The sequence below is a fragment of the Cotesia glomerata genome, linkage group LG2, assembly GCF_020080835.1.
Source record: "Cotesia glomerata isolate CgM1 linkage group LG2, MPM_Cglom_v2.3, whole genome shotgun sequence".
NCBI lineage: Eukaryota > Metazoa > Arthropoda > Insecta > Hymenoptera > Braconidae > Cotesia > Cotesia glomerata.
This window is the reverse complement of record NC_058159.1, coordinates 28,331,729-28,347,977: the sequence shown is the minus strand read 5'-3', so window position 1 is coordinate 28,347,977 and position 16,249 is coordinate 28,331,729. Positions and strand designations below refer to the sequence as shown.

At 30.1% G+C, this 16,249-nt stretch overlaps 1 protein-coding gene across 2 annotated transcripts in view; it reads left to right on the top strand.

Moving 5' to 3' along the window:
• LOC123260215 overlaps positions 1-16,249 on the top strand; it is a 195,097-nt gene that overhangs the window by 156,318 nt on the left and 22,530 nt on the right. For both annotated transcript variants that reach the window (XM_044721231.1, XM_044721232.1), the window contains exons 6-7: positions 824-992; positions 2,754-2,908. In XM_044721231.1, the coding sequence (XP_044577166.1) occupies positions 824-992; positions 2,754-2,908 (324 nt within the window). The remainder of the gene's footprint in view (positions 1-823; positions 993-2,753; positions 2,909-16,249) is intronic.

Below are 16,249 nucleotides of genomic sequence, written 5' to 3'. Positions count from 1 at the left end.
GTGAGAGGGCTGATGGAAAGAAAAATAAAACGAAAAGAATCGGATGAGCCAGTATGAAATTTGCATAGCGGCCGCTTCGAGAATAGCTGCTCTGGGAAGTTGAGCTGCATCCTAATGGCGGCTTTCCGATGAGAAGAATCATCCGTACCACGTTAAAAGAATCGTGATATACCTTTAAAATACATAAAAAGGTTTTGAGTATAGAGTTTAAGTTAAGCTACCCAGAAACTTAAAAATCTTCCATACTCGATCCAAGATTTAAACACGTGCCCCGAATTATCGCGATTATTTAAATTCACCGATTGCCTTGCTACTTCTGGCTAAGTCATTATAAACTTTTTTAGAATATTTTGTTCTGACAGTTTGCTATATTGAAGATATATGCACGGAAAAAAAACCCTGTCAAAATTTCAATAATAAATGCTTGATTTATAGTTTTACTCTTGTCAAGACATAATTTTAAAATTAATATTTTCAGAAATGTAAATTTAGCATATAAAAAATATTTTTAATTTTACAAAAAAAAAATGATTTCAATTTTAAAAAATTTGTAAATTTTACATTGAAAAAAAATATTGTATAAAATTATACATGGCCAAAAATCATATATAATTTTATGTATACATTTAGATAAATTTTTTCACAAGTTTGGTATTTTTTTAATCCCAAATTATTTAACGATGTAACTTTTACACATTTATACCTGTAGATGTAAAAATTATTTTTTATACACATAAAACAAAAAATTCGTGTAATTTTTACAAAAATATCTCTATAATTTTCAAATATAATATTTTTCCGTGTGAATACACAATTTTTACAGCTCCGGTGCTGAATATCACTGACGATGCCGGGCGAGTTATCTCTGGCGAGAGACACCTCAAAGCCGGTAGTGCCTTGAGGCTGAAATGCGAAGGTCGGGATGTACTCGAAAAATTGAACGAATCTCTGATCTGGACCAGAGGGGACGAAATTCTTAGCTCTCATGTCAGGTTAGTATATTTTTAAACAATAGTTTGCCCGGTTTTTGTACACTGAGAGACAATTTTATTTAATAGTAATAAAATTTTATTACTATTTAATAAAACGTTTATTTGGCTAATAAAAAGGAAGGGGAAGTAAACAAGTAGATTAAGTTAGGATGTCTCGTTAAAAAATCTTTATACTATTTATTTATTGAGATATTCATTAATTAAAAGATTTTACTGTAAAAATATATTTGAATATATTATAATTAATTGATGAATATTAATTTTCTTTTTGAGATTAGATTTGTTTTAATGACTTAATATTCGTATAAATGACAGCAAATGAAAGCGACTATTTTAATGAACATATATATTAATATTTAAGAAAATTTTATTCATATGAAATATAATTTTATTAATATTAACAAAATTTTCTTTTCAAGTCCAAATGAACTTTTTTATTTCTATTAAATAAAATTGTCTCTCAGTGTAGAGTATCTAATTGTAAGAAACTTTGGGAATAGTCAAATATCTCAGAAAATATTCATTACAATTAAATCAATAATCATATTTCAATAAAATGCAAAAAATAAATTTATTTTTAATTTAAATTACATCTAACCTTAATAAAATGTTCAAAAACACATTGAAAATTTCAAATTTCAAAGTTTGATTTCTTACATCGACTTTCTTACTTGCTCCATCAGAAAAATGTATGAGAATCGTCTTTTTCAACGAATTCCCCAGTAAAATTTTTTCTTTTTTAAAATATTTAGCTTCGCACAAACAATTTTTTCCTTAAAAAGCCAAGTTATATCAAGCGAGCAACTTCTAAGCTCAATATCAAAGCCCATTATAATTCGCAGCGCTCCTTTGATATTAAATGTCATTAAATTAAAACCTTTGTACCCAACACAAATCCATTTCTTACTGCGTCTCAGTTTGAAAATCCTCATACAGCATAAATGAGTAAGAAATGAAGCATACGTAAGCTAATCCAGGAAGTTCGAGCGTAACTAATGAGTCAAAATAATGTTAAAATTTTTTTATTAATTTTAGTCTTCCCACTATTTGTCAAAATTCTTTATTTTAATTAAAAATAATTTAAACAATTTAAAAATTGATGATTTTTATTAATTTAATAAACTAAACTAATAAAATGACTTTGGTATTTATTACTTGCCAGAATAAATAAACAGATTTGGCAATAGCGCGCTTGATTATACTCATAACAGAGACGTGGATGAGTGTGTGAGTTAAACATTTCTCTCTCTGTAACTATATTTCTATCCTTTTCTTTTTTCTCAGCTGTTGACGCGATGTTGTCAAATCTTTATTCGAATAAATGGCTGACGATAAACGAGTTACAAACATAAAATTTGACTTTAAATATTTCAAAAATTATATCGGTAATGTATTATTATTAAATTGTTTTTATATTTTGCAATAATCCAAGTTTCTTGTGTATAGTTTTTTATCCGTTAAAGTTGGGAGGTTAATATTGAAAAAAATAATTAAAGTCTCGACAAAAGTTTGTCCGCCATAAGAGCCTGTGTATAAGGAGATAAAACATGTGATTTTCTAAATTTAATATCTAAGTAACTAATCGGTGAATCTATTTTAAATGTTGGGATTAGATAAATGACGTATTTATTTATACGTATACTTAATTTCAAAGCTCAAAATTGGAAATTATTTTTTACATTAGATTCGCTCGAACCTTCTTTAAATCTTTAAAAGTATTTTGATTATTAACAAAAGCTCTGGGTGATTTATTGATTTCAGTGAAAATAGAACAACCGAAATAGTAGACGACAAGGAGGTTTCGGTGATCGTGAGTGCTCTTACGATTGAGAAAGCCAGCCCCCGTCACGCAGGAAACTACAGCTGCATTGTTCCAGATCGAGCGAAAACCACCATCGCTGTGCACGTTCTCAATGGTAAGCAAGGTACCAGTAATCAACTAAATTATCAATCAACCAGCGACCAACAACCCAGCGAAGGTTGATGGTTGATGGTTGATGCTAAATGCTTGGTCCAACCAACCATTCGGACAACTAACATCCCACATAACATCTCCCAGCGTATACATCTCGCTTTGCAAACAAACATCCGGCGAATTACCAATAAATGTGTTGTGTAGCATGATGCGCTTGTTGACATGAATCTCGCTCAAGCGGATGTCTAAACGAGCAGCTCGACATGTCGGGTAGACAGGGATCCCTTCCGGTGCCATCACTGCTCGACGAAGCAGTCATCGGTGCCAGTTTCAGCCACTGTATCATCACGTCTCCATCATCATCTACATCTATATCTATACCCACATCAACGCAGCATCGACTAGACCCTTCCAACTAGACTAGACTAGACTAAAGTGTACATAACTGTAACCAAAGTGCTAGAACATCAAGGCTACAGATTTGCCCTTGACATAAGCCGTCTTACTAGTCGGTGATGAGCGAACCTTTGAACTCAAACAGGTCACGTTACCTCATCAGTCGCCTATGAATACACTCTATGTATTTAGTCTGCACTGACGTTCAAAGGAGTAGAAAGTCGGTGAGCTATCGGACGTCGCTACTTTTCGATTCCCTGGAAACTGGAAAGCTTCTATTCTCTTTTTTCCGACCTTCCACGCTTATGATCAAAGACCACTGTCTTTTAAACGGCAATGGATACAATTGATTCCACTAGAGGAATCTCATGGGAATGGGGGTGAGTCTTGTGATTCTTGTGAGGACGTTTTTTAAATTATTTCACGGGTTATGTTCTTTGATGACATTAAAGGAATAATAGATTGGTTTTGATGTTGTTTATCCATGTTGCAGAAAACAGTTTGTTCTATGATTATGGACAATATTAAAGGAGTTTTTTTTTATATTGAAAGAAAAGATTTAAATTGACAGTTTAAAAGATAAATTTTGTTTGAAAAGTTTCATTTTTTTTTATATAGATTACTTACAACTAGAAATTTGTAAAAGAATTCGTGATGCGCAATATAATAGCCTTTTTAAAAACAATTATTAGTAAAATTGTTGTAATTTATGAGTTTTTTTATGGATACCTGAAGATGACGTTTTTTACGTTAAAAAGTCGGGATTTTTTTCAGCAGAATATTCAAAATATTGACTAAATAAAGCTTAATCATTAAAATGATACTTTGATTTTTTTTAGTTAATAGTAAATGAAAAGTATCAAAGTTAAAAACAAGGTAAACTTTCTTAAGGGGCATTTCTAGGGTGGCAGCCTAAAAAAAGGCGATTTTTAGGAATTAAAAAAAAAAAGAACTACTGTATCAATTGTTTTAAAATTTTAAGGGCATATTTATACATATTTTAAGAATACACAGTAAAATTTTTGAAGAAAAAAATTAAATATTTTTCGAGTTACACGCGATCTCCGGCCTTCTCCATGGATGAAACCAAAAAAAAAATACTCATTGAACTAGAAGATATTGCTCCTACAATGACGTACAGCCGAAAAAAAATGTCAAAAATTGACAAAATGGTGGCGTTTAAAAAAAAAAAAGTTGAATTTTACCCAAAATTTTAGTCGTTTTTGGCCTGCCAAAATTCGATTTTTGATCAGATCAAAAAACTGGTAGGTCGTTGTATGAACTATATACAGAACATACAGAAAAAAATTTGATAGTGATTACGGATTATTTGTCTCCGAGTAATCACTGCAGCAAATTAGAAAAATGCTGTTTCGAGAAAAACGCGTTTAAGGTAGTTGTTGCGTGATAAGCATTTCAACAGAAAATTACGAAATTTTTTTTATCGAAAGATAAATATATTAATAATTCACTACCAAAATTTCAGATCAATTCACCGCACCGTTTTTGAGTAATTAATTTTCGAAATTGCATCTTTTACACGTAGAGGTATAGAGAGATGGTAAAGTTAGTATGAAATTATTTGGCCCATTCGAGTGGTACGGAAGATTTCATACTAACTTTACCATCTCTCTATACCTCTACGTGTAAAAGATGCAATTTCAAAAATTAATTACTCAAAAACGGTGCGGTCAATTGATCTGAAATTTTGGTAGTGAATTACTTATCTTTCAATAAAAAAAATTTCATAATTTTCTGTTGCAATGCTTATCACGCAACAACTACCTTAAAGATAGAATGATCCTATTCTAACTGCCGAGCGGCTCCTCTATAAATGGCTGTAACTCGAAAATTATTTAAGATATCGATTATAAATTTTAGTATGTTATTTTTAAAGGTATAACCTATCGAAATATAAAACAAAAAAAAAATTGATTTTTTAAAAATTTCACATTAGGTGTGCCTCTTAAAGAGATTACTAATGATTCAAAAAAAGTTTTAATTTCCTCTGTACTCCCAATTCTTCTAATAATTATAAATAGTACATTTCTCATCTAGGACAGGAAAATAAGAAATGTCTCAGATTAAATGTAATTGTTGACCGAGGCGAAGCCGAGGTCGACAAACATATGATCTGAGGCTTTTTTATTTTCTGCCCGTAGTGAGAATACTATTTTCCTCCTCGACGGAGGCGGAAAGCGGCATTTTCGTTTAGCGCCGCGGGAGGAAAATTGACGCTTTCCGTACGAAGTGGAGGAAAATTAATTATCAAATTCAATAAAGTATTTATTTACCCGTATACTAAATATCAAAACTTAAACTCGAGAAATTAATAATGTAAAGATTCTTTCGAATAGTAAAATGATTTTTGTTAATATATTCAATAATTTTTAATAGGATCCAAAGTTAAATATTTCCAAGCGACGTAGTCTCATGAAGTAAACCAAAAAAACCTCAAAATCTGAACTCAGAGTCTCTCAACGAGTCAATTAAGTGCAGTAAACCAATAAAACACTTTAAGGCCACTTGCAATTTGAAGCGGTTCTTCGCCGTCATACCAAAGTGCTTTCTGGCTGTACCTCAACCCAGTTATAGCGAATAATTAACTCGGACACGAGTGTCGTAGTAGTAGTAGTTGGAAGCTGGAGGACTAGACGTAAACGTACGTACAAGACGTGATCCCGTAATTTCTCATTCTATATCCACCGGCAGGATCCACCCGGTCAGAGCAGATACACCGGCAAAAGACCTAGACGCTCGAGAACTGATGGGAGGTTGGAGCAATTAGAATAGCATGTAGCTCCAGCTTCAGCTCCAGCTCCAGGTTCAGTGGCTCCGAATCCTCTGTAGGGTGTACATTAACTATACAGCTCCCTTGTACCAAGTATTAGTAACTACCTACAAAACTAATCAAGTCACGCAAACGTTTCGGGCAAACCGGCTGCCTCAAAATTTCCAATTACTTTGTTATACTACTCACCCAATTAGCCAATCTCTGGACAAAAGTCTTAACCTTATTTTTTCCAGATTACTCGACTCGTTATCTTCTTCCCTAAATTTACCGACACATCACATGATCCTCATCCTCATCTCTTTCTATGTAGTGAGTTTATACCAGATCAAATTATAGATCCACTTCTTGAGAAATGGACCGTGCAGATAATTTATGTAGATATGCTGTAAAACATGGTTATATATCTGTTTATCCATCTAAATTCAATCCTAATTGGATTAATCTTATCAGTTATCCTCATGAAAATTGCTTCTGATAAATTCTTAGTTTTTTTACTTTATTTTGGAACTTTCACGATATTCGATATGCGCAATTGGAGGTTCTATTATTGTACTGAGTTATATCTACACAAAACGGTATTAAGATGCATTATTTGCAATAACATTATTTGTAAAAGACCAAAGAAGAGATTAATAAGAAAATAAAACAAAAAAGTAATTTTTCGAAAGTTATAATGTGCAACAAAAAGCAAGAACGTAAAAATTCACATTAAATAACACAATTTAAACACATTTTCAAAAAAAAAAGAAAGTTGACGATTTAAAAATAATTTTAGTCGATCTAACAATCATTTTTCTATCAATCAGTGTGATTTTTATTTCGGTTATGTATATATTATAACTAGCTGTTACTCGCTCGCTCCGCTGGGCGCTTTATAGAATTGAATTTTTAGATCTAGACTTGAAATTTAATTAGAGTATTGTTTTGACTTGCACAGATTCCAAATTCTGTCGAATTGACATGCACCTTTTATCCATGTAATTAATCTAGGTAATATTCATTGTTACTTTCAATGTGCAATCATTATAACATTCCCGTGTCTTTCTTACAAAAATTAATAATAATTGATATGAAAAAAAAAAATTTTTAATGAGCATTGAAAGTTTCAGTTAAAGAAATTGCAGGTTTCATAAGTGAAGAAATCTGCTTAGTATATAAACATAACCAATAGAATTAAAAAATTTATTTTAAACAAATGACAATCGAATAGAATAAATTTAGTTACAATAAAAATTTATTATTTCTAAGTCAAAAAAATATAGGCTCCAGATAAGTAATCACCAACATATCATATACTAAAACCTTCTCCGAAACACGCTGCATCTTATGGAATTAGTATTATTCCGATCAGTTCCGTAGTTTTCGCAGTATAACCGGACAAAAAAATCGGCTCTCCATTTATAAGTATAGATTTTTAGATACTATTTACTGTGACGAAATTGAAAATCTGCTTTTTACGACGATAGTAGAATATACCTACGCGCTTAAAGCGTACAAAATTATAAAAACAATTTTTTCTTTACATTCTCTTATATTAAAAATTGCGCCGATTATCGTCAATAACAATCAAAATCAAGCGACAAATTAAAAATATATTGCAGTTAAAAAATTTCTAAACGATGTGATTCTGAACCAGTCAACTGATTGGTAAACATTCGAGCGATTTGAGCTCGAAAATAAAAATTTAGAAAAATAGCTCGTAGGGTTACCCACTTTTAGATTTCTATCAAATAAATTATTGTAAAAAAAATTCTATCAAAAATTGCCGATAAAACTGGCAAATGTTGTTTATCTTGTATTGGCTCTCGAAAGAGATTTAAAATTTTTTACTGCACACCGGTGACTTGACAAATTTATTGTAACTGAGCCGAACCTTGGAAAATAGACAAACTGGAATGCTCGGGCGTATGAGGCAGACCAACAAACACCGCAAGTCCAACTCTGTATGGACCAATACCCCAGTGAACTAGTATGCGTCTGGGAAGGTCCATGCCCGCGGTACTAATTCCATGCATTGACCGACATACTGCTTCGATTTGCCCTCCAAATCTCAGTGTATAAATTTATTAAACTTTATTACAGTTATTGATCTATTGGCTTTAGAAAAATGTCTCTGAAATTATATGAATTCAGGAAGCGAAAAGTTAGCTTGAATAATTGACATGACCTCCAGTTCAATAAAAATTATGCCAAATTATTAGATTAATGATTATATAACAGCGATACTTGAGTGGTGAGAAAACAAAGGGAGAGAAATTATAAATGGATTTTAAATTGAACAAAAATAGTTGGGGGAAAATAAATACACTTTACTCATGCTTATATATTTGAGGGGAAACAAAATTTCAAGTTCCTAATAAAACAATCCTTATGCACGACAAAGAAAAAATATTATTCCGTACAAGTATTCGTATAATTGTTTATCATCATTATTTTTCAAAATAAATTATACTTATTTTCCATATTGATTTTAGACAAATATCATTTTTTTTTTTATTAACTTCCCGCTAAGAAAATTGAAAATTTTCAAAAATCGGGAAGTTATTGTTTTCACCCAGTTTTTCGAAAATCGAGTTTTCATCAGATCTCGACGTTTTGAGGTCCTAGGAAGCTTTCCTGACTATTTCCGCGGTAATGTCACCGTGTCTGTATGTTGTATGTATGTATGTATGTATGTATGTATGTGTGTATGTGTGTGTGTGTGTGTGTGTGTGTGTGTGTGTGTGTGTGTGTGTGTGTGTGTGTGTATGTAAATCTCTCATAACTTTTGAACGGATCATCCTATTCGATCGAAATAAGCAGCGTTCCGAAGAATTCCATTGCCCCTAGAATTCTGATAGTAATTTACAGAATTTGAGTCGATCAATTTTGAGAAATCTCAAAAATAAAATTTCCAAAAATTCGTTTTTTTGGAATATCTTTTAAACGGCTGAACCGATCAATTTCAAAAACTAATCAGCTCTTAACCTCAAAAAACCACGTTGATTGCCACCAGTCCGGTCAAAATCGGTTGATTTGTTCGTGAGATATTGTTGTCGAAAAAAATTGGAAAAAATGTTTTTTTCATAATTTCTATGAAATTTTTAGTCTGAGCAGTTTACGTTTAAAGATTTTTCAAAGAACTCAAAAAACTGCGTTGAATGCCGTAAACTGCGAGAAAATCGGTTCATTCATTCAAAAGTTACTGCGGTTTGAAAATTCAAAAAATAGTGTTCTATCAAACTGCCATTAGCCTTTTGAGCTCGTAGGTCCCCCCCTTTCCCCTATCCGTTCTTTCCCAACTCCCTTAAAATTTGCTTTGATATGGCTCTTTACCGTAAGATGGACGGTGGTGTTGTTTGCTCGGTGGGTCTTATATACGTGACTGAATAAAGTAGTCAGTACTTGTCTCGGATAGCTTAACTGGTAGAGCCCTTGGCGCGTAACCGAAAGATCTGGGTTCGATTCCCAGTCTGGGCTGTCTGATTATTTTTTCAATTACGAAAAAATTCCCACTGAGTAGGTCCCCCCCTTTCCCCTATCCGTTCTTTCCCAACTCCCTTAAAATTTGCTTTGATATGGCTATATATATATATATATATATATATATATATATATATATATATATATATATATATATATATATATAACCAGCCTTGTCATCAGGATATCTCGAAAAGTTTTCAACCGATCTTGATGAAACTTGGTACACATATTCTTTGGGTAATTACTGAGGTCGAGTTCGAAGAACTGGCCATTTAAAATTTTCAAAATTTTGTAAATTTCAAGTTTTGTAACTTTAACCGTGAATAACTTTTGACTGACAGAGAAGAGCTCATTTCTGCAAATTTTATGGTGAAGCTGATTATATTACCTTCAATTTGACCTATAACACTTATACTTTATGAAGATTTTTATTAATTTTATGGGCCATTCAAAAATTTGAAAATAATGAAAACTTTTTTTCAAATGTCGTTTTTTTAGAATGACTTTTAAACAGCTTTACCGACCGATTTCAAAAACTAATCAGCTCTTAACATCAAAAAACTACGTCGATCGCCGCCAGACCGGTCAAAATCGCTTGATTCGTTTGTGAGATATCGTTGACGAAAAAAATCGAAAAAAGCGTTTTTTATACAATTCCGAAATTTTTTATCTGATCAATTCACGGTTTGAAATTCATCATAGAATTCAAAAAAACTGCATCGACTGTTGTTAACTACAAGATAATCGGTTAACTCGTTTAAAAGTTATTGCGGATTGAAAATTTAAAAATTACATAAACATTTTTTATTCAACAAATTAAATAACATGAATCAAGAAAATCTCATATCACATGAAATCTACCTTCCATTTCGGGTGAGGCCGAATGGCATTTTTATTTTTTACATTCCGATTTTTTAGTGTATAGTATCTACAATGTTATATTTTTCTAGCATCGGTTTTTCAGATTTTTTTTTTTTAATTTTATTTTTACTCAAGTTAATTTTCATTACTTTTATTTATGATCATAAAGACGATTAATGAACTCGCTATCAGTCATTCAGCTGAAGTATTTTTTAATTATAATCGTTGTTATCAGGTTGTTAGAAAAGTTTTTTAAAGAAAATGTTAGATAGTTGCGGTCTTGTCAAGAATACTCACGTCCACTATTGATTTTTAATTTTATACTAATTTAAAAATACAAATAATAAGATGAATAAATTAATGTTGGTTTGCATTCAAATGTTTGTATTGACTGGAATATTGGGAAGCATTATTAAACCTTTGTGTTCACCAGATTCTCATTATGTGAGTATGTTAATAAATTCAATTAAAAATAAACTCGCAAATATTAAAATTAATCAATATTTTTTACAATTATTCTAATAATTTTTTAACGCATTCTTGCATTTAATTCAGAGTCTAATGATGATAATTTGAAATAATTATTTATAGTGTGCAAGAGACAGTCAATGTTGTTCAAATTTTTGTACTCAAAATAAAAATGGGATGCCTAATATCTGCTCGAGTATTCCAAAAATTGATAATACTACAGTTACCAAAAAATATATTTTTGAAGAGGCGTCGATAAAAAAAACACAAAAAAACTGTCTTTCACTCTTTTATCGTGTACGTATGGTTTTGATTCAATGATAGAAATATTAAATAATAATGTACAGTTTTATAATTAGTTTTTTAAAATTTTTCATAGAAAATAATCTCTTATATATTTGTAAATTTACAGTGTAGAAGTAATAACGAATGCTGTTCTGGTTCCTGCAAACCAACAGCAGTTAACAATCCGACACCAAAGTGCATTTCTTATACAGCGAAATCTCCTACCAATTAACTAATATATCGAATGTATCTTTCTATTGTCATAAAATTTACTGCTCTAGACTTTAATGACATAAAATCGGAAGATCATTAACATTGAAATTAAAACTAATACAATGATTTGTTAATTAAAGATATTAAAACGAAAATTGTTGAAATTTATGGTTTTGTCAATAATTTGTTTTCAAATTGAGAAGTGTATAAAATTTTTGAATAAATTCTTGAAATATTTAGAATTCTTTTCTGATATTGTACAAACTATTTTATAAAAATTATTAAAATTTTAACGTTGGCAAAATTGAATCATTATATTACCAATTTTTTTTTTATATTAAAATTTTTTAAGCTAAAATATTTCGCTATATTTCACATCTTTAAATTGTTATGTTAAAAAAAATCTGTCGGTTAAAAAAAGACATTTTAATTTTTTTAGTAAGAGTAAATAATCATTTTTTTTTATGCCCATTTCCAATCTTCTTGTTGCATGCCTCAAATGCGAAGTGCGTAGGTGTGTTTTAATATCGCCTAAAAATGAAAACTCGTTTATTTTAGCACTTAATTTCTTCTTAAATTAATTATCTCTAGTTAAAAAGTGAAAAAATGCTTACTGAAACACGGAAAAAATAGTAATGAACAAATTTCATACATTCAAGAGTGGATTAAGGAAGTTCGAGCGTAATTAATGAGTCAAAAAAAAGTTTTTTTTAATTTTAGTTTTCCTAATATTCGTCAAAATTCTATATTTTAATTTAAAATAATTTAAACAATTTAATAATTGATGATTTTTACTTATTTAATAAAATAAAGGAATAAAATGACTTTGGTATTTATTACTTGCCGGAATAAATAAACAAATTTGGCAATAGCGCGCTTGATTATACCCATAACTGAGACGTGGATGAGTGTATGAGTTAAACATTTCTCTCTCTGTAACTATATTTCTATCTTTTTCTTTTTTCTCAGCTGTTGACGCGATGTTGTCAAATCTTTATTCGAATAAATGGCTGACGATAAACGAGTTACAAACATAAAATTTGACTTTAAATATTTCAAAAATTATATCGGTAATGTATTATTATTAAATTGTTTTTATATTTTGCAATAATCCAAGTTTCTTGTGTATAGTTTTTTATCCGTTAAAGTTGGAAGGTTAATATTGAAAAAAATAATTAAAGTCTCGACAAAAGTTTGTCCGCCATAAGAACCCGTGTATAAGGAGATAAAATATGTGATTTTTAAAATTTAATATCTAAGAAACTAAACGGTGAATCTTTTTTAAATTTTGGGATTAGATAAATTACGTATTTATTTATTCGTATACTTAATTTCAAAGCTCAAAGTTGGAAATTATTTTTTACATTAGATTCGTTCAAACCTCCTTAATAAAAAAATTTAATTAAAAAAAAATTTTCTATATTAGTATGACGTTAATAACACCACACTCTCCTACAATTAATTGACCTGATTTTTGTTTATTTGATTCGTATTCTATCATACAGGTTATATTTGTATGTAAATAGAATTTTTATAGAGACCATGTGCGCACGCATTTCTGTTATTTGCAATAAACTGTCTCTATTAAATTAATGATGGCATTTAACTCGCAAAATTAATCCCATTGGTTGGAAAATTCAAACAAACATCAAAGGTGAAGTCTTATTTTTATTTTTATCATAATTAAACTACTTTGATGAATTTGCATAACAATAATATAAGCGCTTAAGGCATGTACATTTGGGTTTACCAAACATTTAATACATTATTATTATTACGGTTAAAATTTCCTACAAAATTAAATTTCTCAACAATCCATTAATAAAATAAACTAACGTTTATAAATGTTAAAAAAAAATAACTTAAGATTTATAACTAAACACTAAACACTCAAAGTTATTAACTAGAAAAATGTTAAATATTTTCATGAACAGCTCAACTAAAAGTAATTTTTCCTCGAGCACTTAATTTACTTTATTTACTCGACTTTATTCCATAAACATAAACGTGCTGTAAAATAAGTGATGTGGATAAATGAACATGTTGTAATTTAACTCGTGCAGTGGCTATAAATCAGCCCGTTGAAGTGTGAAGATCGTGAAATTTACACCGGGCACGTTTTGCCTCAGATCGGTTATAGTAAGCTCAAGCGCGATGAAAATACAGTGGCTAGTAAAATACTAATAGTTAACCGTAGTGGTGGTGTACAGTTCAGCTTGGAGGTTTATAGAGTAGACAAGGTAGAAAAAAGGCTCTGTGTAAAAGCTCGCTAGTGGTATTCCATTGAAAAATGCTTTAAAAGAAACGCTGGCTTGGAACTCTAACCTCGAGAAGCCGTGTGCTCGAAAGCTGACGGGAACGTGAAACGAATGTCTAGGTTTTTAAAAAAAAGACCAAAAGAAATAAGATACTATACGGGCGCCACGTATAAGGTATAAGGTATAAGATATAAGATACCGATTATATATAGCAGCCCGTGGAATGGCATATGGGCTGGCGATCCAGCAGGATAACCACCCGGACTGTAAAAGCCTCTGATTTTTTTGGTGTTAACGTACAGCCGAGGAATGAGATCTGCTAGAATGGTATTGATGAGGTGATCGTGCCAGATTGACGAATTCCACTCGATCTCACGTAGCTTACAGTACACCAGCTCCGAGAGTCCCGTACTCTGGAATGTTTCATTTACCCCGAAAGCATAGAAGTTTTACTTGTCTCAGTTCCTTTCTAATACCTTGTTCGAAATATTTCTTGCGTGGTATGCTATTGATATTTTATTAAATTTTATCTTATCTGCGTATAAATTTTAAGAAATATATTTATGAATTGGAATTTATCATTTTTAGTAGATTTTATAAAAATCTAACTATTGCAGCTGTCCTCATGGCGCCACTTTTAAAAAATTTAGCCATTTTCTGACTCAGTTTGTCGCGCTGAGTCAGAAAATATATATATAGATATATATATATATATATATATATATATATATATATATATATATATATATACAGGGTGTCCCAAGTCACGGACGCCATTGTAGCATCTGATGAAAATAATTCTGAGACGAAAAGTCCTTAGCCATTTTTCAATTAACCGTATAGATAATTAATTATTAATTAAAAATAACGTCTCTTTATTTGTTAGAGAGAGAGCGCCAGTGTCCAGTAAAGTATGTGCCAAACAAAGACACAACTAACTGTATGACTAACTGGTTTCTATAGCTAACGTAGTCACACATATTTACTTACACATTCACACGTGCAAGCGTCTTCGTTGGAACGCACTTGACTTGACACTAGTGCTCTCTCTCTAACGCATAAAAGGACGTTATTTTAATTAATAATTAATTATCTATGCGTCTGATTAAAAAATGGCTAAGGACTTTTCGTCTCAGAATTATTTTGTTTATCAGATGCTACAATGGCGTCCGTTACTTCTGGGACACTCTGTATATATTTATACGATATTGAAATTGGTTTGATAATGAAATTTATTTCCAAAATGAAGAATTATTTTTTTTTATGGAAGCCGAATTAGAATTTTAGAGTTTATTACATAAGTCAAAAAGCTTTTTTCGCTTCTCTTTAAAACTATTCAAGTATAATTTATTAATAAAAAGTATAAATGTCTTTCAAATTTACAAAAACTTGGTTAAAAGCGGAATATAATATTGAATAATAATAACAATAATTGTACGATGAGTTTACAAATTTAAAGGCCCGTTGAACACATTGATATTCCTTTTTATTTTTGAAACAGTCATCGTAACAATCCTCGCTGGAATACTTTTCCAGAACCCGAATCCTTTTCACGAAAAATATTTCCCGTGAAACGTTATTTCGTTATTTTTGTTTTTATTTAACCGAATTGAATTGTAGGACAAATATAAAATGGTGATACGCAAATTTCGGATTACACATGTACCCCGGAATTTTATCAACAAATATTTGAATAGCGTATTCTATCTCTAAAGTTTATCGAAATAAAAAGTAATTTGATTGTTTAGGTTATAAAATATTGTAGAGTAATAAAGATACATTTTTTCATTCTTGTTCACTTCGAAAGTGACGAGAACGATGGCTCCGGCTTATTGTTCATCTGCCAGTGATATTTGAAAATATCAAACAGAGATATATTCGCCCTTTTCTTTACACGTTCTGTATAAATGCGCGTGATTTCGAACTGAATATATGACACTGCATTTTTTATAAATGATGCAAAAAGTAGGAAAAATTTTAATAAAAAATAAATTTTCAGACAAGTTCAATAATTTTTTTTCTTTTACATAATCTATAAACACCAATAAAAAAATTTATAAGAATTTTTTTGCTTGACTCAAGATCTAATTTTTCAAAATTATTTTTTTAATTAAAAATTTTTGCGCTTGAATTGTTTATTTTTTTTTATCACCGTAATTAATTTGGTTAACCCAAACAAACATATTCTACACATAAAAAATTATTCAATGAATTTTTATGAAATTAAAAAAAAAATTTTTAATTCACTTTTTTTTCGTGTAATTAAATAAAATTTTCAAGTGCAGTTCCAAAAATTTTTAATCTGAAAATTAACGTAAAACTTTTTTTCTTTTATTGAAAAAAATTATTTATTTATTAAGAAAAATTATTAAACGTCTATTAACGCCAACATAACATCCTCCCATGAAAAAAAAATATAAGAAAAATATATTAAAAATCTATAAAAATATAAAAAATATGTATAGTAAATATATTTTTAATAACTAACTTTTGGCCGATTTTCATATATATTTTAAATATATTTTAGATATATTCAAGATATATCTTAAAATACATAAAAAAAAATACATACCCGAGTAAAAACAGAATTCCGCCGCACCAC